The sequence below is a fragment of the Nicotiana sylvestris genome, chromosome 3 (assembly GCF_000393655.2).
Source record: "Nicotiana sylvestris chromosome 3, ASM39365v2, whole genome shotgun sequence".
Classification (NCBI taxonomy): domain Eukaryota; kingdom Viridiplantae; phylum Streptophyta; class Magnoliopsida; order Solanales; family Solanaceae; genus Nicotiana; species Nicotiana sylvestris.
The window spans coordinates 192,578,148-192,603,193 of NC_091059.1; the positions used below are offsets into that span (position 1 = coordinate 192,578,148).

General features: G+C 37.1%; 1 protein-coding gene across 1 annotated transcript; it reads right to left on the reverse strand.

Moving 5' to 3' along the window:
* Positions 1–19,574: 19,574 nt before the first annotated feature.
* LOC138888523 (uncharacterized) lies at positions 19,575–24,450 on the reverse strand. Its single transcript, XM_070170397.1, has 2 exons — positions 23,836–24,450; positions 19,575–19,649 (listed from the first exon to the last, which is right to left on the reverse strand). Exons 1-2 carry the CDS (start codon positions 24,448–24,450, stop codon positions 19,575–19,577), a joined length of 690 nt encoding a protein of 229 aa, XP_070026498.1.
* Positions 24,451–25,046: the final 596 nt, after the last annotated feature.

The following is a 25,046-nucleotide window of genomic DNA, read 5'->3' on the forward strand; positions in this document are numbered from 1 at the left end:
CAAACAAACTCATTCCAGACGATGTCGGGCATTCAGTCAGTGACAAGGTTCAATTAGTCATGTGAAATTATTAGCTCATTTGATCCATTAGTTATAGAAAACTAATCGACGACGTTTATCGAGTCGACTATACTAAATATAACAGGTAATAATCAGTCGCTCATATAAACAACACGTACAGGGTCCCGAATGACTTAAAACATTTTTGTTCAATTACTGGGAACCTATATGAGTTAACTTATTTGACGATTAATCTAATTGACGAGCATGTATATCACAGAGTACATTCAGAACACACATAGAAAATCAACCGACCAAATAAAAGGTCTTTGCTAGAGATGGAAGAAATCAGGAAAAATAACAGATAATAACAAACAATCACAACAAACCATGCTGACAACTCAATCAAAACTAAAAGGAAAGAGAACACTTACTGGGGAAGTTTAAACCGAAATGACCCAAGTCCGACTTAGCTTTGACCATTTGAGGCCAAACAAACTTTAATCAGGGTGTTCTCACATGAGAACACCTTGATTAAGGTCTATTAGACCTCGAACCCTTGTTAAGGTCGGCTGGATTTCAAGGCTATCCGTGTTCTAGGTTTTGGATTCTCAGATCAGGGTTTTTGGGAGTTGTAGGTAGATTCGGACCAAACCAAGTTTGGTTTGGTCACGAGGAGGGTCAGGGGAGTGTCAGGTATGAAGATGGGGTGGTTTGGTATAGATCAGAGTTTCTACTCAAATCTTCAAATGAAGATTCGAGACGAAGGAAGGTGATTCGAGGCAAATGGATAGCAGATCCATGTTTAGGACAGTGAGGTGGTCCTAGGGTGTTCAGGAGGTGGCCACCGGCGTCCATGCCGCCGGCTTTAATGGCGAGGGAGATGGGGCGGCTAGGGTTTCTAATGGGAGGTCTGAGTTTGAGCTTGGGGACGACGGGATGGGGTGTTCGTATAGGGGGCGTGGGGTGTAAGGAAAGGCTTATATATGGTCTAGGGGTTTAGATCTGAGCCGTTAGATCAGATGATCTCAACGGCTTGGATCTGATGGTGAGGGGTGATACGAAGCCGTTTGGTATTGAAACGGTGTCGTTTGGGTTTAAGGGATGGATTGGGTTGGACCGCCTAAACAGGTCGGGTCACGGGTGCGTATGTGGACCGTTGGATCAAGAGGCTTAGACGGCTCAGATCGATTTGCCTGAAACGGCGTCGTTTCGGGAGGTGCCTGGGCAGGCCTGGTCTGGACCGGGTCTTTGCATTGGCTTTGGGCCTAATTTTTGGGGTCCAAACCGATTTTCCTTCCCCTTTTTAATTCAACAAATTAAACAAAAATTCCTAAAACAATGTAAAAATTAAAATAAGCTTATACACATATTGGGTGACACCTACAACGATTAACACACATATATTAGAATTTAAAAAGAAATGGTTAAATCACAGCCTAAAGTAAAAACTGCATATTTTTTTGTGAATTTTCTTTTAAAAACCGAATTACGGCCCGATTACACACGACATACTTATTGTATTTTTATTTGATAAGATTCAATGAAAAATGGATATAAATACAAAGGGCTACCAGCGCATGTCACATAAAAATTGAAAATTTGTACGGCGAGGCCATTTGCAATTATTTTGATTTCTTTTGGAGTGATTGTTCGTGAAGCAAAAATCACGTGCTTACACTTTTCAAGTCTGATGTCAGGAGTCCGCCTGAAGAACGGAGACACACAGTTCAAGTATTGGTTGAAGTCAGGAGCCCCCCTGAATAACAGAATGACGATTTATTGGTTGAAGTCAGGAGCCCGCCTAAAGAGAGGATTGACGTTTATTTTTAAAGTTGTTGTTGAAGTTGGGAGCCCGCCCATAGAACAGAGGCATACATTTCAGTCTTTTTATTCCAAGTGTTGAAGTTGGGAGCCCGCCCATAGAACAGAGGCATACATTTCAGTCTTTTCATTTCAAGTGTTGAAGTTGGGAGCCCGCCCATAGAACAGAGGCATACATTTCAGTCTTTTCATTTCAAGTGTTGAAGTTGGGAGCCCGCCCATAGAACAGAGGCATACATTTCAGTCTTTTTATTCCAAGTGTTGAAGTTGGGAGCCCGCCCATAGAACAGAGGCATACATTTCAGTCTTTTCATTTCAAGTGTTGAAGTTGGGAGCCCGCCCAGATAACAGAGGCATACATTCAGTCTTTTCATTTCAAGTGTTGAAATTGGGAGCCCGCCCATAATAACAGAGGAATACATTCAGTCTTTTCTTTTCAAGTGTTGAAGTTGGGAGCCCGCCCAGATAACAGAGACATACATTCAGTCTTTATATTTCCAGAGTTGAAGTTGGGAGCCCGCCCAGATAACAGAGGCATACATTCAGTCTTTTCATTTCAAGTGTTGAAATTGGGAGCCCGCCCATAATAACAGAGGAATACATTTCAGTTTTTACATTTCAAGTGTTGAAGTTGGGAGCCCGCCCATAATAACAGAGGAATACATTTCAGTCTTTACATTTCAAGCATTGAAGTTGGGAGCCCGCCCAGATAACAGAGGAATACATTCAGCATTAATTTTCAAGTATTGAAGTTGGGAGCCCGCCTATAAAATAGAGGCATACGTTTCAAGATCAAGTCAGAGGACAATAAAACAAAGGGTTACAACAGGAATCCCCAACAGGAAACAATAAAAATCCCCAGCACCGGGAAGCAAAAAGTTGCAACAAGAGGTCGCAACACAAACTCAAGTGCATGAGTCAAAAGGAAGAAAAGCATCGGAAGAAAAGCACCGGAGGAAACGCAAGCAGACAAGAAAGCAAGGCAACAAGAACAAGTTACAGTCTAGCCTAGCTTCTTGTTTTCTTTTAAACACGGTGTAACAAGGAGATCGGTAAGCAGTGATAACAGCATGCAACAACAGTAACATTGCAGTCCCATGGTAGTCCCAGCTATCAAAACTTCCCGAACTACATTAACCTGATTCCCCTTTAGCCAGGGATATGTAGGAAACCTTTGAAGCAAAGGTTCGGTTAAATCTTTTTCAAAAATGCTTCACACGGAGTACTCGGATGGGCAAAAATCGCTCGCTTTATCTTTGCACGAAAACCCTTCGTGTCTCCGGGCAAAGAGGGGCAGCTGTAAGCACGTGATTTTTACCCTATATGAGAATTACTCCCAAAAAATTCAAAATCAAATGATTTTCCTTGGTGTGCAATTTTGTGAGATTTTGTGATATTTTTGGATAATTAGTTGTATTTGTCTGTGTTTGCTTATTTGTTAAATTAATAAAAAATAAAAAAATATGTCGCATTTTGCATGTAGGATTTAATTCTACAATTGTTAGTAATTAAATTAGTTTTACAAAAAATAAAAATTACAAAAATATGCATTTTTTGCATTTTTAGCATTTAATGTCCAAATATACAATTTTATGCTTAATTATTACTTAATTATGCGTTAATTGTTATTGGGAGTTACTTTGCGCTTTTATAACTTGATTTAGTTCTTAATAATAATTTAAGTATTTTTATAATTTAGTTTTAGAAAATAAAAGAAGAAAAGAGAACAAAAATACAAAGAATAATCGGATTGGGCCACTTTTTCAAAATTCAACCCCAGACCCAAACAATTGTCCAACCTTCTCCATGACCCAGTCCATCTCCACATGGGTCGACCCCGTCCGCCCCATTAACCCAATACCCAACCCCCTTCTTCATTTTTTTGGTCTAAACACAAAAACAAAAAAAATATAAGAAAACAAAAACCCTAACACTAACATCCGCCTCCCCCCTCCATCTTCCTCTTCTCCAAAACTAAACCACCCCAAGCATCCATGGCTGCCTTTTACCTTCTTCTTCGACACACCCTCGTCGTCCAAACAACCCGCTGCTTCTGCTCTTTCACGTCCAAACAGCTGCTGCCCAAGCACTTCATCTTCTTCGTCCACCATGGTTGCTCCAGTTCGTCGTCGTTTGGTCGAGCTTCATCTTCTCCGTCAAAACAGTCCATCGTCACCACCAGTTGCTTCTGCTTGCCGCATCGACCAGCCCGCTATTTGCTCCTTCTGTTGTTCGAAGCCCCGTCGCCGCTGCTTCGTCACGACCAAAACCTGTCGCGCCACCGCTGCTGCTGCCCCGACGCTGCTGTTCCAGCTTCGTCGAGGCTCATCGCCATGGTTGCCTTCCTCTGAGCTGCTTCTTCTGCCTTCATCTCCTCCATCCAAACAACCAAACGTGCCCCAGCTGCTTCACGTTCAAGGCCCAGGCGACGCTGCAGCAGCGACCACTATTTCTCCGGGGTGCTGCTGCCTTCCGCTTCATCCATCTTCTTGTGGCGGGCTGCCACGCTTCTTTGGTCGTCCTTTCTTCGGTCGTCTTCGGCGTCAAGTTATCTTGGTGCGAGATTCATTTCCGAACAGATTGTTTCTACCCAAGTTCATCGTCATTCGTTCGATGCTTTGGTCGTCAAAACAGTCCGTACGTATGTCGTTCGATCCGGTTAGTAGATTTTGAGTTTTATGTTTGTCCGTATTTTATTTTGATATTTTCGAATCTAAAATCGGTAAATATTTGTTTTGTTCATGTCTATCGCTTGAATTAATTTTTTTAGTTTGTTCATGTGTTTTGTTGGTTTAATTTTCAGATTCAAATGAAAATTTAATTAATTGTTTTTCATTTTGTTTCATGTTAATTTTATTTATTTTTGTAAAAAGGAATTGTTAGTTTAGTTTTAATATAGAAAGGTATTAGTTTAAATCGTTCAAATCCGTTGTTTGTTGTTAATATAGATTTAGTTAGTGTTCATCTTGTTTGAAGTTCGTTTTTAATTTAGTAATATAATGAGAAGTTATGTTTTGGTTTTAATTTTTGGATCATGCATCTTTGTTATAAGTTTTGTTGGATTTAATTTAAGAAAAATTAGTTGATTATTTGAAGATTAGTGATTTGAATATGTTTATTTGTTTTGTTTAAGTTTAATTCGAAGTTTGAACAAAGTTTGTTTGTTATTGTTATTGAATATTTTCATTCATGTTCATACTTTGTTTGGTTGATCTTGAATCCGAAATTTGTATAGTTTGATTTCTTGTTTATCATTTATGATTATTTATTGAATTTGTCTCATAATCTTGTTTAAGTTTAGTATAGGAATTGTTGGTTGTAATGTTGTTAGGGTTGATTTTAAGTTCAATATTATTGAATTTAGAAATCTGAATATACTTGTTTGTTGTTGTTGTTGTTGAATCGGAAAATAGGTTTGTTTGTTGCTAAAATATTATTCAATCAAATTTTAGTTGTTCTTTGTTGTTCAATTTGTGTTCATGTGATTTGTTGTTGAAATGTTGAAGAAATCATGTTCATGAAATTTGTTGTTTGAACATTGTTAGAAATTAATCATATTGTCTATATTTTGGTTAAGTTTGATTAATTATTTGTTATAGCTGATGGGGTAGTTTGGTAATTTGTAGTACGTTCAGGGGTAAAATGGTAATTGCAATAAGGTCGGAGAGGTAGTTTGGTAATTGAACATTTTGTAATTCTTTATGTTAAGCATGGGGGACAAAATGAAATGGGGTGGGTTGTGATATAATTGTTTAATATAAAAGGGGGACAAGACAAAATTTAGTGGGGGTAATCTTGTATTTGTTTATGTTAGGCATGGGGGACAAAATATAATGGGGTGGTGTGATATATTTATTTAATGTAATGGGGATGAGTGAGAAGATAATGGGTTTGGTAGAGAAAATAGGTTGATTTTAATTGATTAAAAGATTTATGGGATGTGATATATATAGGAGGTCTTGGACAGATATAGAGGGGGAGGGAAAGAACAGACAGGTAGAGAGGAAAAAATCTGACAGAAAGAGAATAAGAGAGAGAAAAAAAGGGCTGAACATTTAAGAGAGAGAAAATTCCGAAAAAATATTTAAACTTTCAAATAAAAAAACTAAAAATATTCTGTTTTCTTTCATTGTTTGAAATTAACATTAATTGTTGTTGTGTCATAAAAGCTTGAAGTTTTTGTTTTGGGATTAATACTCCACCGGTTTGCAAACTCTGTTCCTGGGTTGTTACTTGTTGCTGGATTGTTGCTGCTGTGCTGTATTGTTATTACTGCTGCTGATTCTCATCTTCATTTTCTTTTACTTCCAATATCAGGTACACATCTGACACGCTGGTTATTGTAATCCGAATATGAAGCATGAATACGAAAAATGAAGAGTTGAAATTCTGAATTAGCTTTAATTATATTCTGAATTTTATTTGTATGTATAATTTATTTAGTTTGCAAAAAATCAGAATCGTGTAGCTATTTAATACATATAGTGGAACATCCGACGATAGCTTAACGATTGAACTATCTATATATTGCCAAAAAATAAATAAATGGTGTAGTAACTCCGTCAAGTAAAAATCAAACGAATAGGCCATCTAGTAGGAACTTGGTAGAAATATTGTTTAGTCAAATAATATTTGTTAATTTCAGCATGTAAATGGTCTAGGATTAAAATTAGATTGCTAAGTTTTTTTTTAATTTGACAAACTGATAGCATGCCTAGTATAATGTAACTAGGTAATAACATGTGAATAAGACGGCCCAGGTTTAGTTTTATGTCATACACGTTGGGCCTGAGCCTGCAGTGACAACAGACTGTCATGTTTGCATCATTTTCAAATTTTATGAATCATATTCAAAATTCATCTATAACAACTCAAGCATGTAAATAAATTAAGATATTTTTTCTTTTATTTTGTAGAGACAGATTTCAATAGAAAAATGTAGGTATTTTAGGATTGTCCTTTTAAAAATAAAATGAGGCGAGCCTCGCTTAATAAAATGTATAGATTGCGGGGCCCTCATAAAATGTTTAATTAAAATTAATTAGACTTTGGGATGAGCCGTTTAGCAAAATTCCACGGCCTTACCCAGAAATAATAACACGCTAACTGCTTTAGGCGCGCATTTTAATAAGCTTACTTTCTTAAATTCGGGTGTGCATTTTATGCGACCCAAATCCAAATCCCAAAACATTGAATAAAAAATACGTTCCGGATCGCGGGTGCATTTTATGTGACGCAATCCAAAGACATGTTTTTTAAACGACGTTCCCATTTTTTTTAAAAAAAAATATAATAATAAAAGCGGTAAAAAGATAAAATTTGCACATGAGCTCATAATTGTATAAAACTCATTTAAGCCAAATATGACAGTTGAGCGATCGTGCTAGAACCACGGAACTCGGGAATGCCTAACACCTTCTCCCGGGTTAACAGAATTCCTTATCCGAATTTCTGGTGCGCAGACTGTAATACAGAGTCATTCTTTTCCTCGATTCGGGATTAAAATTGGTGACTTGGGACACCCTAAATCTCCCAAGTGGCGACTCTGAAATAAATAACTAAATCCCGTTTCGACTGTCCTTTAATTGGAAAAAACTCCCTACTACCCCCGAAGGGACGGAAAAAGGAGGTGTGACAATTACAACGACACTGGCTGGCTTTTAAGTGTCTAAGGTTTTTGGTATATGTTGAAGGGTGTTCCTAGGTTGAAAAAGAAGGTCACGGCCGGGGGTGGGGTTCTTTGGGTGGTTGTTTGGTTGTGAGAGAGAGAGAAAGGGAGTTGGCAGCGGTCGTTTTTGTGTCGTGAAGAAGAAGGTCCTCCAGGGGTCTTGCGGTTGTGTTCCTTATATAGAAGAAGAAGAGTTTTCAGGGTTCCTTCCCTTTGCTTTCCTCTGTTTTTCTCTCGTGTCCCTTTTCTAAGAATTGTCCTACCCCCTTTTATAAATACTAAAAAGTGATTCCCTTTCTTGTTCCCCCGTCCTTGGAATATTCTTGGGGAGGAAGTTAGAAATCTGAGCCAAACCGTGTGGTCCCAAAATTGTGTGTGTCATGTAGTATATAGAAAAATTAATATTATACAATTGTGATCCAAAGATAATTAAAAATGAATGCTCAGATAAATGCAACGTGAATATGTAATGCAAGTGAGAATTGTGCATGTTATGTTGTTATAGGATTTTGTCCATTTGTGATGATGTGTCTTCATGTCATTTGGTCTTTTCTCTTCTTTTTTTTTTTTTTGAAATAAAATGAAAAGTAAAGAAACTAACATACCAATAATTAGCTATGTACCTGCACCAAATATATATATATATGAAAGCAAAATCATTTAATACTACTTATCGAAAATCTTAGGCGTAATGACTTCCTGACCACTTAAACTTGTACCAGTTTGTAAAACCGATACATGAAATTATATTTGTCTCATTTGAACACTTCAACTTAACGGAATGAATACTAATAAACACTTTCTGCTGAGCGTGTTCGTCAATCGCGCTGACATGAATGCCATGTCACATGTTTGGTCTTTATTATATGACATGTGGATTTGTAGGTCCTATATTATTAAAAAAAATGACGTTACAAATTAGTAACATTATCATCTTCAAACATAAAAAAGGATCAGAAATTTTACCTCCAATAAGCCATTAGTAGCCAAAACTTGCAAAGCTATTTGTGCTTCACTCAACTGAAGGTCAGCCTTGCTGGCAACACTGTAACATCCATTAACATTTTTCACACAGATCTGGATAAATTGCATTCTGAAGAGAGTGATTACCGAATGAAAGAGTCAGAGGAAGAAGAAGAATCAGTGAAGTTAGGAATAGAAGCGTAAATTCCTTCGCTGCTGCCGTGGACAACAAATGCATTGCCTTTGCTCACGAATTTCTCACCATTGTAGTCATTCACCGAAGCTTCTGTGAAATGGAGCAAACCTAACCACTAGGATTATTCCTGAAGCTCCAGCTAACTTCAACCACTGCATTTAACCCTATCATAAAATAAAAAAAAATTACAGAATGGGGCTGAGAGTTTGCTTGGGAAGATGAGAGAGGTGGGAGGAGAGGGGAAAAGAGCAGGGAAGAGAGAAATATTTTGCTTCTTTTCCTTTTTCTTTCTTATTTATATTTTATTCTATTTTTAATATTTTTTTAATAGAAATAAAACTATGCACGCGCTTTGGCAGCGTGATTTGCACACAATTTAGCCATGTCAGCTGTGCCACTTCTATATAGGCTTGGTCAATGGTCAAATGTGTTTATTAATATTCACTCCGTCAAGTTGAAGTGTTCAAATGGGAAAAATAAAAGTTCATGTATCGGCTTTACAAACCGATACACGTTTAAGTGGTCAGGAAACCATTACGCCAAAATCTTATACTAAACTTTAAAAAGAAATTATTTTTGGTGTTTCTTCTCTTTGGATAAAATTGCACTAGCTAACAAAGTTAAAGCCAATACGATAAAACCCCAATATGTAAAAAAAGCATGTTCAAAAGTAAGATAAAATAAAAGTAAATACACAAAATATCAATTAGCTAAAATAAAAGAAAATATTTTTTGCAATTTTTATTTTATGATAAAATAAAGTAAAAAAGTAAAAACTAGTTGAAATAGTGATATTATGTCTAAACTAAATATTTAAATGCTAAAATATGTAAAATCTTAGGGAGAGTTAAAACTCAAAACTTACATGTCTACAACTGCCCCTCTTTGACTGAAAACACGAAGAGTTTTCAGATAAAGAATGACGAGACAGGTTTTTATGACCCGACCCTTATTTAGAGAGACCAAAAACTAAGTGAAAAGAGAATGTGACCGAACCCTGGTATCTGAGCTACCTACATATCCTTGGCTATAAAGGAATCAGGTCACGTATAGTTCAGAAGTAGGAAGAGTGACGGAGTTTACCGAGGTGGAGAGCCGATTGAGGTGCCGTCGAGGTTTCGGTCCGGGGTCATGTTATTACATCAAATCAAAATCTAAAAGAACTAAGCAAGCCTGTAAGCTATGAGTTACAAGATTCCTATCTATAAGTCTACTAAATTTTAATCTTGAATCTTGAATGGTTCTTCATGCAAACTTTGATTTGAACCTTGATGCTTGCTAGTTGCAGGTACTGATTCATTCTTTCACGACTTCTTTGGATCAAGATCGGACATGCAGTGCTCGTAACTTCAACCCTGTCTTGAGCAGTTCACATCTTTCATCTGCTTCTGCATTTGGATTTACTTTTTCTTCTTTTTATCTTTTTCTTTTTCTTACATTCTGGATTGAGACTTCTTCTTTTGGTCATCTCAGAATGTCGACTCGCATTCTTGAGGTGAGCTTCTAACTTGAATTAAATTTTGAAATGACTTCCTTCGTTCTTCAGGTGGGCGCCTGCTACTGACTTGAAACTTGAAATGACTCTGAAATGAATTCTGAAATGTCTTCCCTCGTTCTCCAGGTGGGTGCCTGCAGTCAAAACAACAAAACAAACAAAATTTTCTGTCCCAGTTTGCACTAGAAAGATTTGTGAGTTGTTAGCAAAATTGTAAACCACTTATGCTATTGATGCAATGATGAGAGTAAATTAAAGTCTCGACTAGGATGTGTGTCTCCTGTGAGTAAAACCAAGAATATTTGACTAGCAAGTGCATATGCTAAGAATAAAACCTGAATGACCCAGGCTAGGAAGTGCGTCTCCTAGATTTAAGATTGAGCTTGCGGAAAACTATAAACTAAGCTTGACTAAAGTAAAAACTGACTCTATTCTCCAGGCGGGACCCCTAATTTCAAGAAAACTAAAGATTAATAACTTAAGAAAACTGAAATTGACCCTTTTTTTTCAAATTCGGACCTCCTTTTTTTTTAAATTATTATCCTAGGAGAAAATTCATCAGACTAGGTTTTAATATTAGGAGAAAGATTCATCAGACAAAGATTTTGATCCTAGGAGAAAGTTCATCAGACTATGTCTTTTTTTTTTTGGTATCTTAGGAGAAATATTCATCAAACTAAGATTTTTATCCTTGGAGAAAGTTCATCAGACTAGGTCTTCTATCTTAAGAGAAAAATTCATCAAACTAAGACTTCGATCCTATGAGAAAATTCATCAGACTAGGTCCATTTTTGCTATCTTAGGAGAAAGATTTATCATACTAAGATTTCTATCATAGGAGAAAGTTCATCAGACTAGATCTTCTTTCTTAGGAGAAAAATTCATCAGACTAAGATTTGATCCTAGGAGAAAGTTCATCAGACTAGGTCTTCTATCTTAGGAGAAAAGTTCATCAGACTAAGACTTCGATCCTAGGAGAAAATTCATCAGACTAGATCCATTTTTGCTATCTTAGGAGAAAGATTCATCAGACTAAGATTTCTATCCTAGGAGAAAATTTATTAGACTAGGTTTTCTATCTTAGGATAAAAATTCATCAGACTAAGATTTCTATTGGGAGGAAAATCCCTCAGACTAGGACTTTTATCCTAGGAGGAAAAATGCGAAGAGCAATGACAACATTTTATGCACACTAGCAAGACAGATAAAGGCAAAGATTTAAGAAACTTCTCTTTCTCGGCTCTTCTCTCCTTTTTTTCTTTTTCTTTATTTTTTTTTGTTTTTGAACCAACTTGCTTGCACTGCTTTGTTTATGTTTCAAACAAAGAAAATTTGTGAGTTTAAAATGTGGTGGTTAGTTTGTGGCCTTGACTACAAGGGCGATTTCTCTTGCACTTGTCACGATCAACTTGGAAGACAGTGCTTGCTATCGGCCGATCGCTTTTCCGGACCGCCCTTATCACAAGAAATATTCCTGAGTCGTTCAAATCCAATACCTTATACCCGATACATTGCCCTTGTATTCTATCATTTACCAAATCTTTGCATTTTACCTCAATCCCAAAGAATATCTATTATCGCCAAATAAGTACACCCCCTATTTTCATGCGTCTTATGACAATTTGATGTGCTTGGAAGACATCGGCTTCGTGTGATTAAAAAGCTGCTAGAAGATTCTGATTTTATTTCTCACTTGTTTCGACAAAAACAGACTCAAAAGGGACTCAAACAAAACGAGAGGAGCAAGATAAGGAAAAAACGAGAAGAGATGGTATCTAACAAGAAAAAACTTTTACCAGGAAAAAGAACAAAGTAGAAACTAATCTGATTTGAAGGCCATCCCCACTGACTATGACATGCATTTTGGATTAAGCGGCTTGATCTATCAAGCGAGTCTAATCTTCAACCCTTTTTATGCCTCTAAGTTGTGAAACTGGGCTTCAGCGCTCCAATTGTCCTATTTGATCCACAATCCTCAATTGACTTATAGTGCCCTGAAGAGTTTTCACCATCAAACCTCTCTCATTTTGCTTTTTCTCAACTCACAGTCGCGTTACGGTGCCCATGAAGGTTTTCACCTATAAGACTCTCCCATTTTATCATTTTCTCTCTTTGCAATGAGAACTACGGTATTACCCATGATGCAGGAAGACCATACTTTCACCACACACTTTATTTGGCATCCTCAAAGATTGGTCGGAAGGTCTTTCTTTCGACCGTAATGTAGGCTTTTGGACAGGGTTGGAAAGAAAGGGTGGCATAAAGGCTCAAAATAATTTAAGATGAAAGGGTTCAAAATTATAACTTTTGGAACCAAATCTTTTGGCAAAATTAAAACTTCTGCCCCAGTTTCTTGGAGTCTAGGAATTTATTTTTCTTTTTTCTCCTTTTTTTTGGATTTTTGCTTTCATGGGACCGAACCTCAGAGTAAGGCTGCCTACGTATCCTTAAAAGAAATCAGTTCGAACATAGTTCCAATACAAAGTTAGATTATTTTATTATTTTTCTTTTCCTTTTCTTTCTTTTTGTTTTCCTTTTTTTCTCTTTTTTTTCTTTTACTTTCTCTTTCTTCTTTTTCTCCTTTTCTTTATCTTTTCTAGTTCCTAACTCTGCTTCTAATTCCAAAAGAGGGGTATAAAATAAAACAAATTAAGGCTCAAAAGGGGTAGCAAAAGATAAAAGTGTTTGGGTAGCAGAATAAAATGCCTTTGTCATACCAAACTTTAAGAATGACAAGTACAAACATGCAATCGAAGATAAGCAAAGAAGTCATACATAGTATCTATTGATGGCATCAACACAAACAAAAAGTGCCAATGGGCAATACCTTTGTCCCAATGAATGACTCTTTCTAGTTCGAAGTAGACTTGACTCAACCTTATCTTGATATGGAAGAATGCATTTGATCACTGACTGATCAAACTCAAATTGCTTGAGAGACATTTCCTTGTTGTATGCTCTTAATAACCTTTTGATTTCCTAGACTAACTGCCTCAGTTTCACTCAGTTTAAGCTTTAGGTTATCTCAGAATGCGTGAATCTTTACTTGTTTCCTCAGATGCATCCTTTTATCATATTCAAAACTGTGCCATTGCTTCATGATTAGACTAACTTTCAAGACCAGGCTGAGAATTATGCGTGCAGGTCATGTCACTAGAGTCAGCATAAAAAGAACTATAAAAGAAAAAATGACCTAAACAAAAACTGACTAGAACTAACAGAAAATAAGAGATTGCATTAGACAGATGGTGAAAACGGTTTGAACAAACAAGCAAAATAGACATAGGTTACACCCCTGGAATAATCCTAGATGACACTAGACAAGTTACTACCACTAAACGAACTAGACAAAATAAGAAGAAGAAGGGTTTGAGCCATAAGACAATATTCGAATTACAACCCTGAAATAACCCGGACAACGGAAATGACAACAAAATAAATCACCAAAACTCCTCCTTGGCTAGCCAAGAAAGGAGTGTCTTTCCAAACCAAGCTCAACATCTTAGCCGCTGTGTTGCACATCAAAATTACTGGGACCTTCACCAATTTCAATATCATTAACTTCAATCAGCAAGTTCCCAAGAGGATTCTCATACTTCCTGTCACCACGTATCATCCCCACTGAGTGTGCATCATCATGTGCAGGTAAAGGATTTTGCATGATATTTTGGGCATCACTGTCTTGGATCACAATAAGTTTGTCCTGGATCTTCCTTTCTATTTCTCTTTTCAAATCCCTCTCACACCTCCTTTTTCCGCCCCCGCGAGGGGTGAAGGGAGTTTTTTCCAATTAAAGGACAATCGAAACGGAATTTGTTTAATTATTTCAGAGTCGCCACTTGGGAGATTTAGGGTGTCCCAAGTCACCAATTTTAATCCCGAATCGAGGAAAAGAATGACTCTGTATTACAGTCTGCGAACCAAAAATCCATATATGGAATTATGTTAACCCGAGAGAAGGTGTTAGGCATTCCTGAGTTCCGTGGTTCTAGCACGGTCGCTCAACTGTCATATTTGGCTTAAATATCTGATTTTTATACAATTGTGAGCTCATCTGCAAATTTTTAACTCTTTACCGCTTTTATTATTATATTTTTAAAAGAATGTGAACATCGTTTAAAAACATGTCTTTGGATTGCGTCACATAAAATACACCCGCGATCCGGAACATATTTTTATTCAATGTTTTGGGATTTGGATTTGGGTCGCATAAATGCGCACCCGAGTTTAGGAATGAATGATTATTAAAATCGTGCCTAAAGCAATTAGCGTATTATTATTTCTGGGCAAGACCGTGGAATTCACTAAACAGTCCATCCCGAATTCTAAATATTCAATTAAACATTTATTGAGGGCCCTGCAATTGGTGCATTTTATTGGGCGAGGCTCATCTCATTTATTTTTAAAAGACAGTCCTAAAATGCCTACATTTTTCTCTTATTAAATTTGTCTCTACAAAATAAAAGGGAAAATGTCTTAATTTATTTACATGCTTGAGTTGTTATAGATGAGTTTCGAATATGATTCATAAAATCTGAAAATGATGCAAACAGGACAGTCCGTTGCCACTGCGGGCCCAGGCCCAACGTGTATGACATAAAACTAGACCTGGGCCGTCTTATTCACATGTTACTACCTAGTTACATTATACTGGGCATGTTCTCAGTTTGTCAAATTAAAAGAAAACTTAGCAATCTAATTTTAATCCTAGACCATTTACATGCTGAAATTAACCAATATTATTTATCTAAACAATATTCCTACCAGGTTCCGAAATGGCCTATTCGTTTGATTTTTAACTAGACGGAGTTACTACACCATTTTATTTATTTTTAGGCAATATATAGATAGTTCATCCGTTAAGCTATTGTCAGATGTTCCACTATATATATTAAATAGCTACATGATTCTAATTTTTGTAAGCTAAATAATTTATATATACAAATAAAATTCAGAATATAATTAAAATAAATTTAGAACTTCAACTCTTCATTTTCGTATTCATGCTTCCTGTTTCAGTTTACAATAATCAGCGTGTCAGTTGTGTACCTGATATTGGAAGCAAAAGAAAAGGGAGATCAGCAGAAATTCAGTAGCATACAACAACAGCAACCCCAGCAACCAGTAACAACCAGCAACGAGAAACTTAGTGACAGATTTTAAAATCAAGACAAAAATCCAAAAATACCAACAACAATCAACGGACAGAAGCAAAGGGAATCTTTTCAGATTTTGAAAGACTAGTTAGTGTTTAACCCTTAATTTCTGAATCCGTATATCAGAATATTTGGATTGTATATCAGGTGTATACTATTCTTCTTTTGAATTTCCAGAATGCTTTTCTTTTTATTTTCTGAAGTCTTAGTATTTTTCGGAATTTCCTCTCTCTTCAAATTTTCTTCTGTATTTTGTCCTCTTTTTATTCTCTGTCCTCTTTTCTCCGTATTCTTCTCCTGAAATCTGATTCAAGTCTTTTATTTATATCACATCCCAAACCCTTTAATCAATTAATAAAATCACACTTTCTCCTACCAAACTCACTATCTTCCCACTCATCCCCCACTACATTAAACAAATATATCAAACTATCTCATTACATCTTGTTCCCCATGCCTACCATAAACAATTACAATATTCCCCTCCCCCCCACTATATTATGTCTTGTCCCCCATTATATTAAACAATTATATCACCCACACCCCATTACATTTTGTCCCTCATGCTTAACATAAAGAATTATTCAAAATGTTCAATTCCCAAACTACCCCTCCGACCTTATTGCAATTACCATTTTACCCCTGAACGTACTGCAATTTACCAAACTACCCCATCAGCTATAACCAATTCACCTAATCAATCTCAACCAAAATATAGCCAATATGACCAATTTCTCAGCAAATTCAACAACAAATCATATGAACACAGATGAACAACATCAAATTAATGGAAATAAATTAACCATATTGGGAACCAATCCTGGTTAACATAGACCAAAAATGGATGGGCAAGGAAATAACAACATTAACAACACAATACATGATTCAAACTAAATCAACAAATCAAAAACAAAACAAACTCACGTTAAATAACTAGATGAACTTCAAACAAAGAATAAACATGCATTAAAATCTATTTTAAACAACAAAACGTGACGGATTCAAATGATTTAAACAACGTTAACAATTTTTGAAAAAATACATAAAACACATGAAACAAATTGAAGAAATAATTAATTAAATTTCAATTTGAATCTAACAAACATTAAACTAACAATTTCTACCTAAACAATAAACAAGAACAATAAAACAAATATGAGACAAACTGAAAAATTAACAAAACAATGAACACGAAACAAAACAAAAATTTCCCGATTTTAGATTTGAGAATATCAAAACAAAATACGGACAAAATGTAAAACTCAAAATCCACTAACCGGATCGAAACGTCGAACAACGACTGACCAACGACGAACTCGAACAAACGACGGAGACGATCCTAAGAAGCAACTGAAGGAGGTGAAGCAAACGTGAAGCAACAACAATGGGGTCTGTTTGGACGTAGCGAAGAAGAAGCAGTAGCAGCTGGTCGTTTGGATGGAGACAAGTGAAGCGAAGCCTCACGTCCATGGCTGGAGCTCGACCACTCAACTCGAGCTCGACGAAACGAAGAAGATGAAGCAGCCGCGACTGGGTTTCTTTGAACCAGCTGCTCGACGGGCAGCAGCAGTAGAAGAAGCAGACGATGCAACAGAAGACGCAGCCACGCAGCAGTGAAGCAGTAGCAGCTGCTACTGCTGAGCATGCTCGACGGACATGGGAGCTTTGGTGGTCGTCCATGGCTGCTCGGAGATGGAGATGGTGATCGTTTGGATGCGAGGCGTTGGCTGCTGAGGTGGTTGTGTTGTGGTCGACAACGATACGAAAACAAAATAATGGCAGCCATGGCTGCCTGTGTCGATGAAGCATAAACTTGGGCGAAGCAAGCAAAAGTCGGCCATGGCCGTGTTATGGACGAAACAGCAACAATCAGCGAAGGGGACGTCGTGGGGATGAGGGTGGATGTGTTGTGTATGTGTGTGTTGACGGAGGATGAAGGGGACGACGGGGGAGGGAAACAGGCAGCAGCCATGGCTGCTAAGCTTGGAGAGTTTGTGGTCTTGGAGAAGAAGAGAAAGAGAGGGGGGGGCGGGTAGTGTAGGTTAGTTTTAGGGTTTTTTTCTTTTGTTTTGTTTTTTGAAATGTAAGATAATAGGGGTGTTGGGTTATGGACTGGGTCGACCCGGTTTGAAATGGACCGGGTCATGGGGAAGGTTGGGCAATTTTTTGGGCCTGTGGTTTGAAATTGAAGAAGAGGCCCAATTCCGATTTTTTGTATTTTTGCTCTCTTTTCTTCTTTTATTTTTCTAAAACTAAATTCTAAAAATCCTTAAATTATTATTAAGAACTAAATTAAGTTATAAAAGCGCAAATTAACTCCCAATAACAATTAACGCACAATTAAGTAATAATTAAACATAAAATTGTATATTTGGACATTAAATGCTAAAAATGCAAAAGATGCCTATTTTTGTTAATTTTTAATTTTTGTAAAACAAACTTAATTACTAACAATTGTATAATTAAATCCTACAAGCAAAATGCGACATATTTTTGTATTTTTTATTAATTTAGCAAATAAACATGCACAGACAAATACAAATAATTATCCAAAAATGTCACAAAAATTCTCAAAATTGGACACCAAGAAAAATCATTTTATTTTGAATTTTTTGGGAGTAATTCTCATATAGGGCAAAAATCACGTGCTTACAATCCCGACAACTTTCAACATTGTGCCCCTGGGCATTGGAATGGTATTCACACATTTTATAAGGGTCAAAGATTCTTGCACGCGGGTCCACATGATTCGGAGGAATAGGTGCAATCAGGTCATAATGCTTTAATTTCTCAAAAAAGCTTATATAAAACTCTCCTATCGCTGTAAAATTATCTTTCAACCTTTGTTTACCTCTATACCCCTGGCTTGGATGTGGGTTATGGGGCACTTGAAAATTCTATGGAGGTTAGTGGAGATTTTGTGGTGCTGGCGTTCGCCTTCTGGGGTGTCTTGGTGGCTGGACAACATACTAGGGTGGAGCAACAGAGTATTGTGGGTTCTCAGGGGAATCGTCAAAAAACAAACGAGGCTGGTCATACCTTCGAGATGTTGTTCTAGGACCTCTTCTCGACCCTGATGTCATCATGATTTCTTCAACCTTCTCATTCGTGCCACTAAAATTACCAGATTTAATTTGGACAACCTGAGTTGCAGCTTTGAGAGCTGCTTGACTTATAATTTTGCCTGTCTTAAGGCCATTCTCCACTATTTCTCCCATTTTGATTGCTTCCGATAATGATTTGCCAACTGCGAACATCATGTTTTGAAAGTAATCAGGCTCTTGAGCCTGAAGGAAGACAGTGATTAGCTCGTGGTCATCCATGGGTGGCTTAACTCTAGCTACTTGTTCTCTCCATTTAATGGCATATTCCTTGAAACTTTCAATTGGTTTCTTCTTCAGATTTGAAAGGGAATTATGGTCTGGGGCGAGGTCAATGTTATATTGGAACTGTTTGACAAAGTCCTGGGCCATGTCATCCCAGACATACCAGCAAGATGAGTTTTGACCCATAAACCATTCGGAGGCTACATTTGTAAGGCTTTCCCCAAAATAAACCATCAGTAATTATTCATTTCCTCCCGTACCTTTTAGTTGATTGCAATACTTTTTCAAGTGGGCTATAGGGTCTCCATGTCCATCATACTTTTCAAATTTGGGAGTCTTGAAACCAAGTGGCAACGAACATCGGGGAACATACATAGATCCTTGAAGACAATACTCTTCTAACCTGCCAGCCCTTGTATGTTTTTCGAATGTTGTTCTAAACCTTTTAGTCTTTGGGTTATTTCTTCCGGTGCTATCTTTCGGGTAGGCTTCTCAATCTTTGTAGGAAGATCAAATAGGTAAGAGTGATACTCAAGAGAGTGGTATTGTTCTTGTTGGGTAGCAAATTATGACTCATGAGTTTTCCTCTGCACCACCGTCGGCCGTGGGATAGTAGAGATAGGCATAACTATAGTGGTTGTCTGATTGGTTGTCAATGGCACACTTTAGGGGTGCACAATATAAATTCCAGCTATAGTCGTACAATTGGGATAAAGACTGAACCTAAATGGATAGAATTGATCAGACAATGAAATCGGAGTGGTAGTAGTCGATATGGGTGTAAAGTCTGGGAAAATATAAGAAAGGGGTGGTCCTTGACCATTGACCCATGCTTGACACATTTCGGACATTTGTTGTTTCAGCCTTTGGACCCCCCTCTTTCAATTCAGATTTTGACTCCACAATCTCCCTCGAGGGGTCAACAACTCCTATGTCCAAGTCTTTGCTAGCCATGGCTACCTTGATCTTTGACCTTGTACTGTATGGATGAATCACCAAAGTACCACAAACTAACCACCCTCTGTTATGATAACAATGAAAGTAACAAAAAGAGCAAAACAAAGCAAACATGTTAGCGTTAGGACATTTATCAGATAGAAATATCACATTGCGTACAATGCACCTAGCAACAATTAGCAGTTCTAGAGTGACTTCGAGTGTCAAAAGGTCATTTGGAATCATCCCAATTTTGTTCATTTCAATCTTCTCTTTTCTTTCCTCTCGTTTCTTTCTGATAAACACTCTTTTCTTTCATCTCACTTCTCACTTCCACGATTTCTTCTTTTTTTTTCCTTTTTTTCTCTCTTTTTTTTAATAATGATTCGATCGAACCCTATGTAGGTTGCCTACGTATCATGTCCCCCATGAATCAGATCAAGCGTAGTTCTGGAAAAGTAATGAACAAAATAAGCTAAAAACAAAAAATCTTTTTGGATTTCCATTTATAACTATCTTTTTTCAAATACAAATGGGAAGTACGATGAAAAAGACTTGACAACTCTTACACCACCTAAAAAACTCAAAACTACTAGTACAAGACTAGAAAATAAAAGGAAACATGGAAACATACTCAAAATATAAAGAGTCTCTTCAAACAAGCTCCCAAATGCAATGGCCTTGGGATATCTGTCATGTTCGAGCTCTGGTATATGGATCCATGCATGAATGAGAAAAATAAGACCAAATATAATTAGGTATTCGAGACACTATTTGAGGCCATAACACATCCTATTGGACACATTCAAGTCATAAATGAGGTTGTTTTTGCAAGAAGGCTTAAGTAGTCAACAGTGACTAAAAGTGCAAAACACAATAAGGAAACACCTCATCAAGGCCTATATGGCCTTACACATGAGGGAATCACAACATCTAAAGTTACTTTGCAAAAATGACCCCATTTTGCAAAAATGGCCTATGTGGCCAAAAATGGCTATGCATGCAAATTCAACAGGAATAGAACTTAAACAAAGAGGACACCTTGTTGTAGACTTAGGGCTCTAAGACAGGGTAAACTTCTTTGAGAAAATAGCCCTATTTTGCAAAAACGGCCGATGTGGCCAAATGTGGCTAAACATGCAAGATTTGGTTAAGACCCTGCGAAGTCAAGAATCTAAGACTTACTAGGAAGACCGGACTCTATGTGGGCTGTCTACGTATCCTGCCTCGAAAAATGAGAATCAGGTATGCGTAGTTCGGGCAGATTGGACATGGGAGAAAGATTTTTAAAAAAAATGCAACTAATTTGGAAGAACTATATTTTGTCTTTTTGAAAAATTATGGAAAATGTAAAAATCTTTTGGATTTTCTTTTTATTTTTGAAAATAGATGGGAAAGTGCAAAATCTTTTTGGATTTTTTTTTAATTTTTAATTTTTTGGGTCTTTTTCTTGAAAAAGTTGTGAAAGAAAATCATAACTGGACCCTACTTGCTTCATTTTATATTTCACCCTCTTTCCCAAACATCAGTCCGCCAAATGACCTATCTACCCTCAAAGATGCAACATGTATCGCACAGGGATGATTGAATGTCTTTTTGGGCCACGGGCCCGTTTTGACAAAATTTGAATAGGCCTCATATAAAGGAACACAGTGCCTGGGACCGAGCCCTGCTAAGTGTAAATGACATGATGCAAATAAGCATGATACAAATAAGCATGACCTAAAGGCTGACCTAAGTTTGGGGTTCACTAGACAAGGCAATTCGGGGCGGCATGTGGTCGATGGCGGCTGCTCTAGCTGTCCGCCCACTCCATGCTCCCACCCCCTAAACACGGGTGACTCACAAAAAGGCCGTGTACGCTCAAACGTAATCCGGAAGACTTGCTGCAGAAAGAAGACCCCTGGTTATGCAAATGATGACAGTCTATAAAGCAGTAACACATAAAGAAAAGCGATAAGCAAATAACCAACAAAATAAGGAAATAAGACAAACAAACTAAATAAATAAAGCAAATAAATAAAACAAACACCTCAATCAAATATCCTAAAAGCCAACAAGATCAAGTACCAGCTCGAACTTGCAACTCCCCAGCAGAGTCGCTAAAGCTGTCACACCCTTTTTTTTAACCTCACTAAACCCTCTTTAAAGATAAAAAAGAATTTTGAAGCTCAAAAAGGGTTTTTAATTTTGAAAGGTGACAAAAATGTTGTATTTCGAAGGATTTTTCAGAGACGCCACCTGACATTAGTTTCGGTGTGCCAGGTCACCATTTTCAAAATAACAATTTTCCTTCAAAACACATTTGACTCTTAAACCAGTTTGCATCAGAGACTAGGGTAAGGGGGTTTATTTGACTCGGGGAGAAGGTGTTAGGCATTTCCCGAGCGCCATAACTAGTACGGTTGCGTACTCAATCTAGTTGGCTTTTAAAATATTCAAATGAGGCAAAAATAAACAGAGAAAAGAAAAATGAACAAACAAGAGGCTCGAGGTCGTTCCCACCTAATAAAAGAAAAATAAAATTAAAATAAAAATACTACGAGTTCTACTTTCGGCCTCTAAATACAAATACTTCGGGGCATACCACGGATAAAATATATACAAATTGTGCAGGGCATTCCCCGAATAATAAACTAAAGGAAACGACCTCTCGCCTCGAATAAAACAAAAGAAGCGACCTACGATTTGCCTACCCGAGTGTGGTCGGCCTAAACATGCTACTAGCGGTCAATAAAAACTAGCAATAATGAAACAGAAATATTATCACGTCACATTAACCCAACTCTATTTCCTTTATATTTCAAATCTCATGGCTCCCTTTATCCAACTTAACTCAGTAGTTCAATCTTTCATTTAATTGATGAATGAAGCCATAAAAGTTAAATCACGTTAATTAAGATAAGCCCCAAATTTCTATAATGGCACATGCACAGAACTTCATATTACTTCAAAAAGATAACAATATCAGAAACATATCAACAAAAAATCACATGAGGGATTTAAGAAAAGATAAAGAGATTGGACCTCACGGAGAGCAAATTTCTAATGTTAACAGAGAAACTTCGAGAGAATCCTACTGCTTACCGCTGACTAGAAAAGTGAACCGCGCCGGCGACTTCGACGAACCTCAACCAGTTCGAACCTCTTTGCTCGAGACTGATGTTGGATCTGTTTTAGTATTTTTGGGGCTGCTCTATAGTAGATTTTCATAGAGTTTCAGGAGGTTATTTTAATAGAGTTTCATGGACTGACTCTCCTCCTGTTAGGTTGTGCGGCTGCTGAGAATGGGAAAGAAGAAGAAGCAACGATGGTTCTGTTGAGTTCCGCTGCTAGGTGTGGATGAGAAAGGTTGTTGGTGGTGGCCGGATTTGAAGAGATGAGGAAGATGCGGCGGAGATGGAGGTCTCGCCGGAGATGGCAGCGGCGACTTGTTTTTAAGGGTCTAGGGTTTTTGGTATCTATTAAGGGTGTTCCTTGGTTGAAAAAGAAGGTCACGACTGGGGGTGGGGTTCTTTGGGTGGTTGTTTGGCTGTGAGAGAGAGAGAGAAAGAAAGGGAGTCGGCCGTGAAGAAGAAGGTCCTCCAGGGGTCTTGCGGCTGTGTTCCTTGTGTAGAAAAAGAAGAGTTTTCAGGGTTCCTTCCCTTTTCTTTCCCCTATTTTTCTCTTATGTCCCTTTTCTAAGAATTGTCCCACCCCCTTTTATAAATACTAAAAAGTGAGTCCCCTTATTGTTCCCCCGTCCCTGGAATATTCTTGGGGAAGAAGTTAGAAATCTGAGCCAAACCGTGTGGTCCCAAAATTGTGTGTGTCATGTAGTGTATAGAAAAATTAATACTATACAATTGTGATCCAAAGATAATTAAAAATGAATGCTCAGATGAATGCAACGTGAATATGTAGTGCAAGTGAGAATTGTGCATGTTGTGTTGTTATAGGATTTTGTCCATTTGTGATGATGTGTCTTCATGTCATATGGTTTTTTTTTTTTTGAAATAAAATCAAAAGTAAAGAAAGTAACATACCAATAATTAGCTATGTACCTGCACCAAATATATATATATATATATATATATATATATATATATATATATATATATATATATGAAAGCAAAATCATTTAATACTAATTATCAAAAATCTTATACTAAACTTTAAAAAAAAATTATTTTTGGTATTTTCTTCTCTTTGGATAAAATTGCACTAGCTAACAAAGTTAAAGTCAATACGATAAAACCCCAATATGTAAAACTATTGGGTCTCCTTAATACTGGTTTGAGACTCTTCAACTTCATCCATATATTCTTCATCTTACTTGTGGATTGTGTCTGCTGCCAGGCCTTCTTTACTATCTCCAAGAATTCCTTATGCTCAACCCATATATTGAAAATTTTGAAAGGAACTTTGATGCTGTTGTTGGAAGACACCATTGTTAACAACATAGGTGCATGGTTAGGAATGAAAGTCTCATCATATTGCATTATCAAATGCCCCCATGTCATCATCCATTCATGATTGCCAAAGGCCCTATCTATCTTGCTATATATTCTGTCATTATTCTGTTGCTTGTTTGACCATGTATAATAATCTCCTCTCCAATGGACTTCTGTTCTAAATAGTTCATGCATGCACTCAGAATATTGCTTAATTTCAGTATAAGTGATTGGATTGCCAAAGATCCTATCATCTTGATACATTACTGCATTAAAATCTCCAGCTACTAGCCATGGTTTGTTCATGCCCACAACTACATCTTTCAGGTTCTCCCATAGTGCTCTCATGTGCTCCACAGTGTTAAAACCATACACTATAGTAAGATAGCAGTTGATATCCCCTATTTTACTTGTGACTTCACAATGCAATATTTGGGCTTCAACTCTCACCATTCTAACTTCATACCATTATGGATCCCAGACCAACCAAATTCTTCCATTTACTGCAGCTTGGTAGTTATCATACATCTCCCAATTAGTTACTATTTTGTTGATGATCTTCTTTGAATTCTGCTCCTTTGTTCTTGTTTCTATGAGTCCTGCTTATCTAATTTTTTTTGTTTTCAAATAATTCCTCAATTCCTTTTGCTTATACCTCTTATTTATTCCCTTAACATTCCAAATTAACCAATTCATTATAGAGTTTTGGATCCTCCCCCCTCTCTATCTAGAGGCGGGACTTGATCTTCACTATGAACTCCATGTAGAACTCCAAAATCATTTTTTGTTGGCACAGAACATAGTATGGGAAAATTTTGAAGATTGAATTCTAGACTTGCAACAGCTTTCCCTCTACTCTTGTCTACTTGCTCTTCTGTTCTGCTAGTAGGAGTAACACTCTTCTCCTCATTTAATTGATGGCTCTATTGCTTGTTTTCCTCGGTAAGCTCTACTTGCTCTCCAATTTTTAGAGTTGTTTGCATAGGACCTTTGTATCTCCATTCTTGTGTGACATCTTTGTTGTTCATCTTTCTTGCATGTTGCATCCT

Bases quoted from the DNA above. Each gene is read 5' to 3' on its own strand.
- LOC138888523 (XM_070170397.1), bottom strand. From the start codon at position 24,450: ATGGTGAGAGTTGAAGCCCAAATATTGCATTGTGAAGTCACAAGTAAA. The intron at 19,650-23,835 runs GTATTAAGGAGA...TTATCATAACAG, and splicing joins AGTTGAAGAGTCTCAAACCA to AGGGTGGTTAGTTTGTGGTA.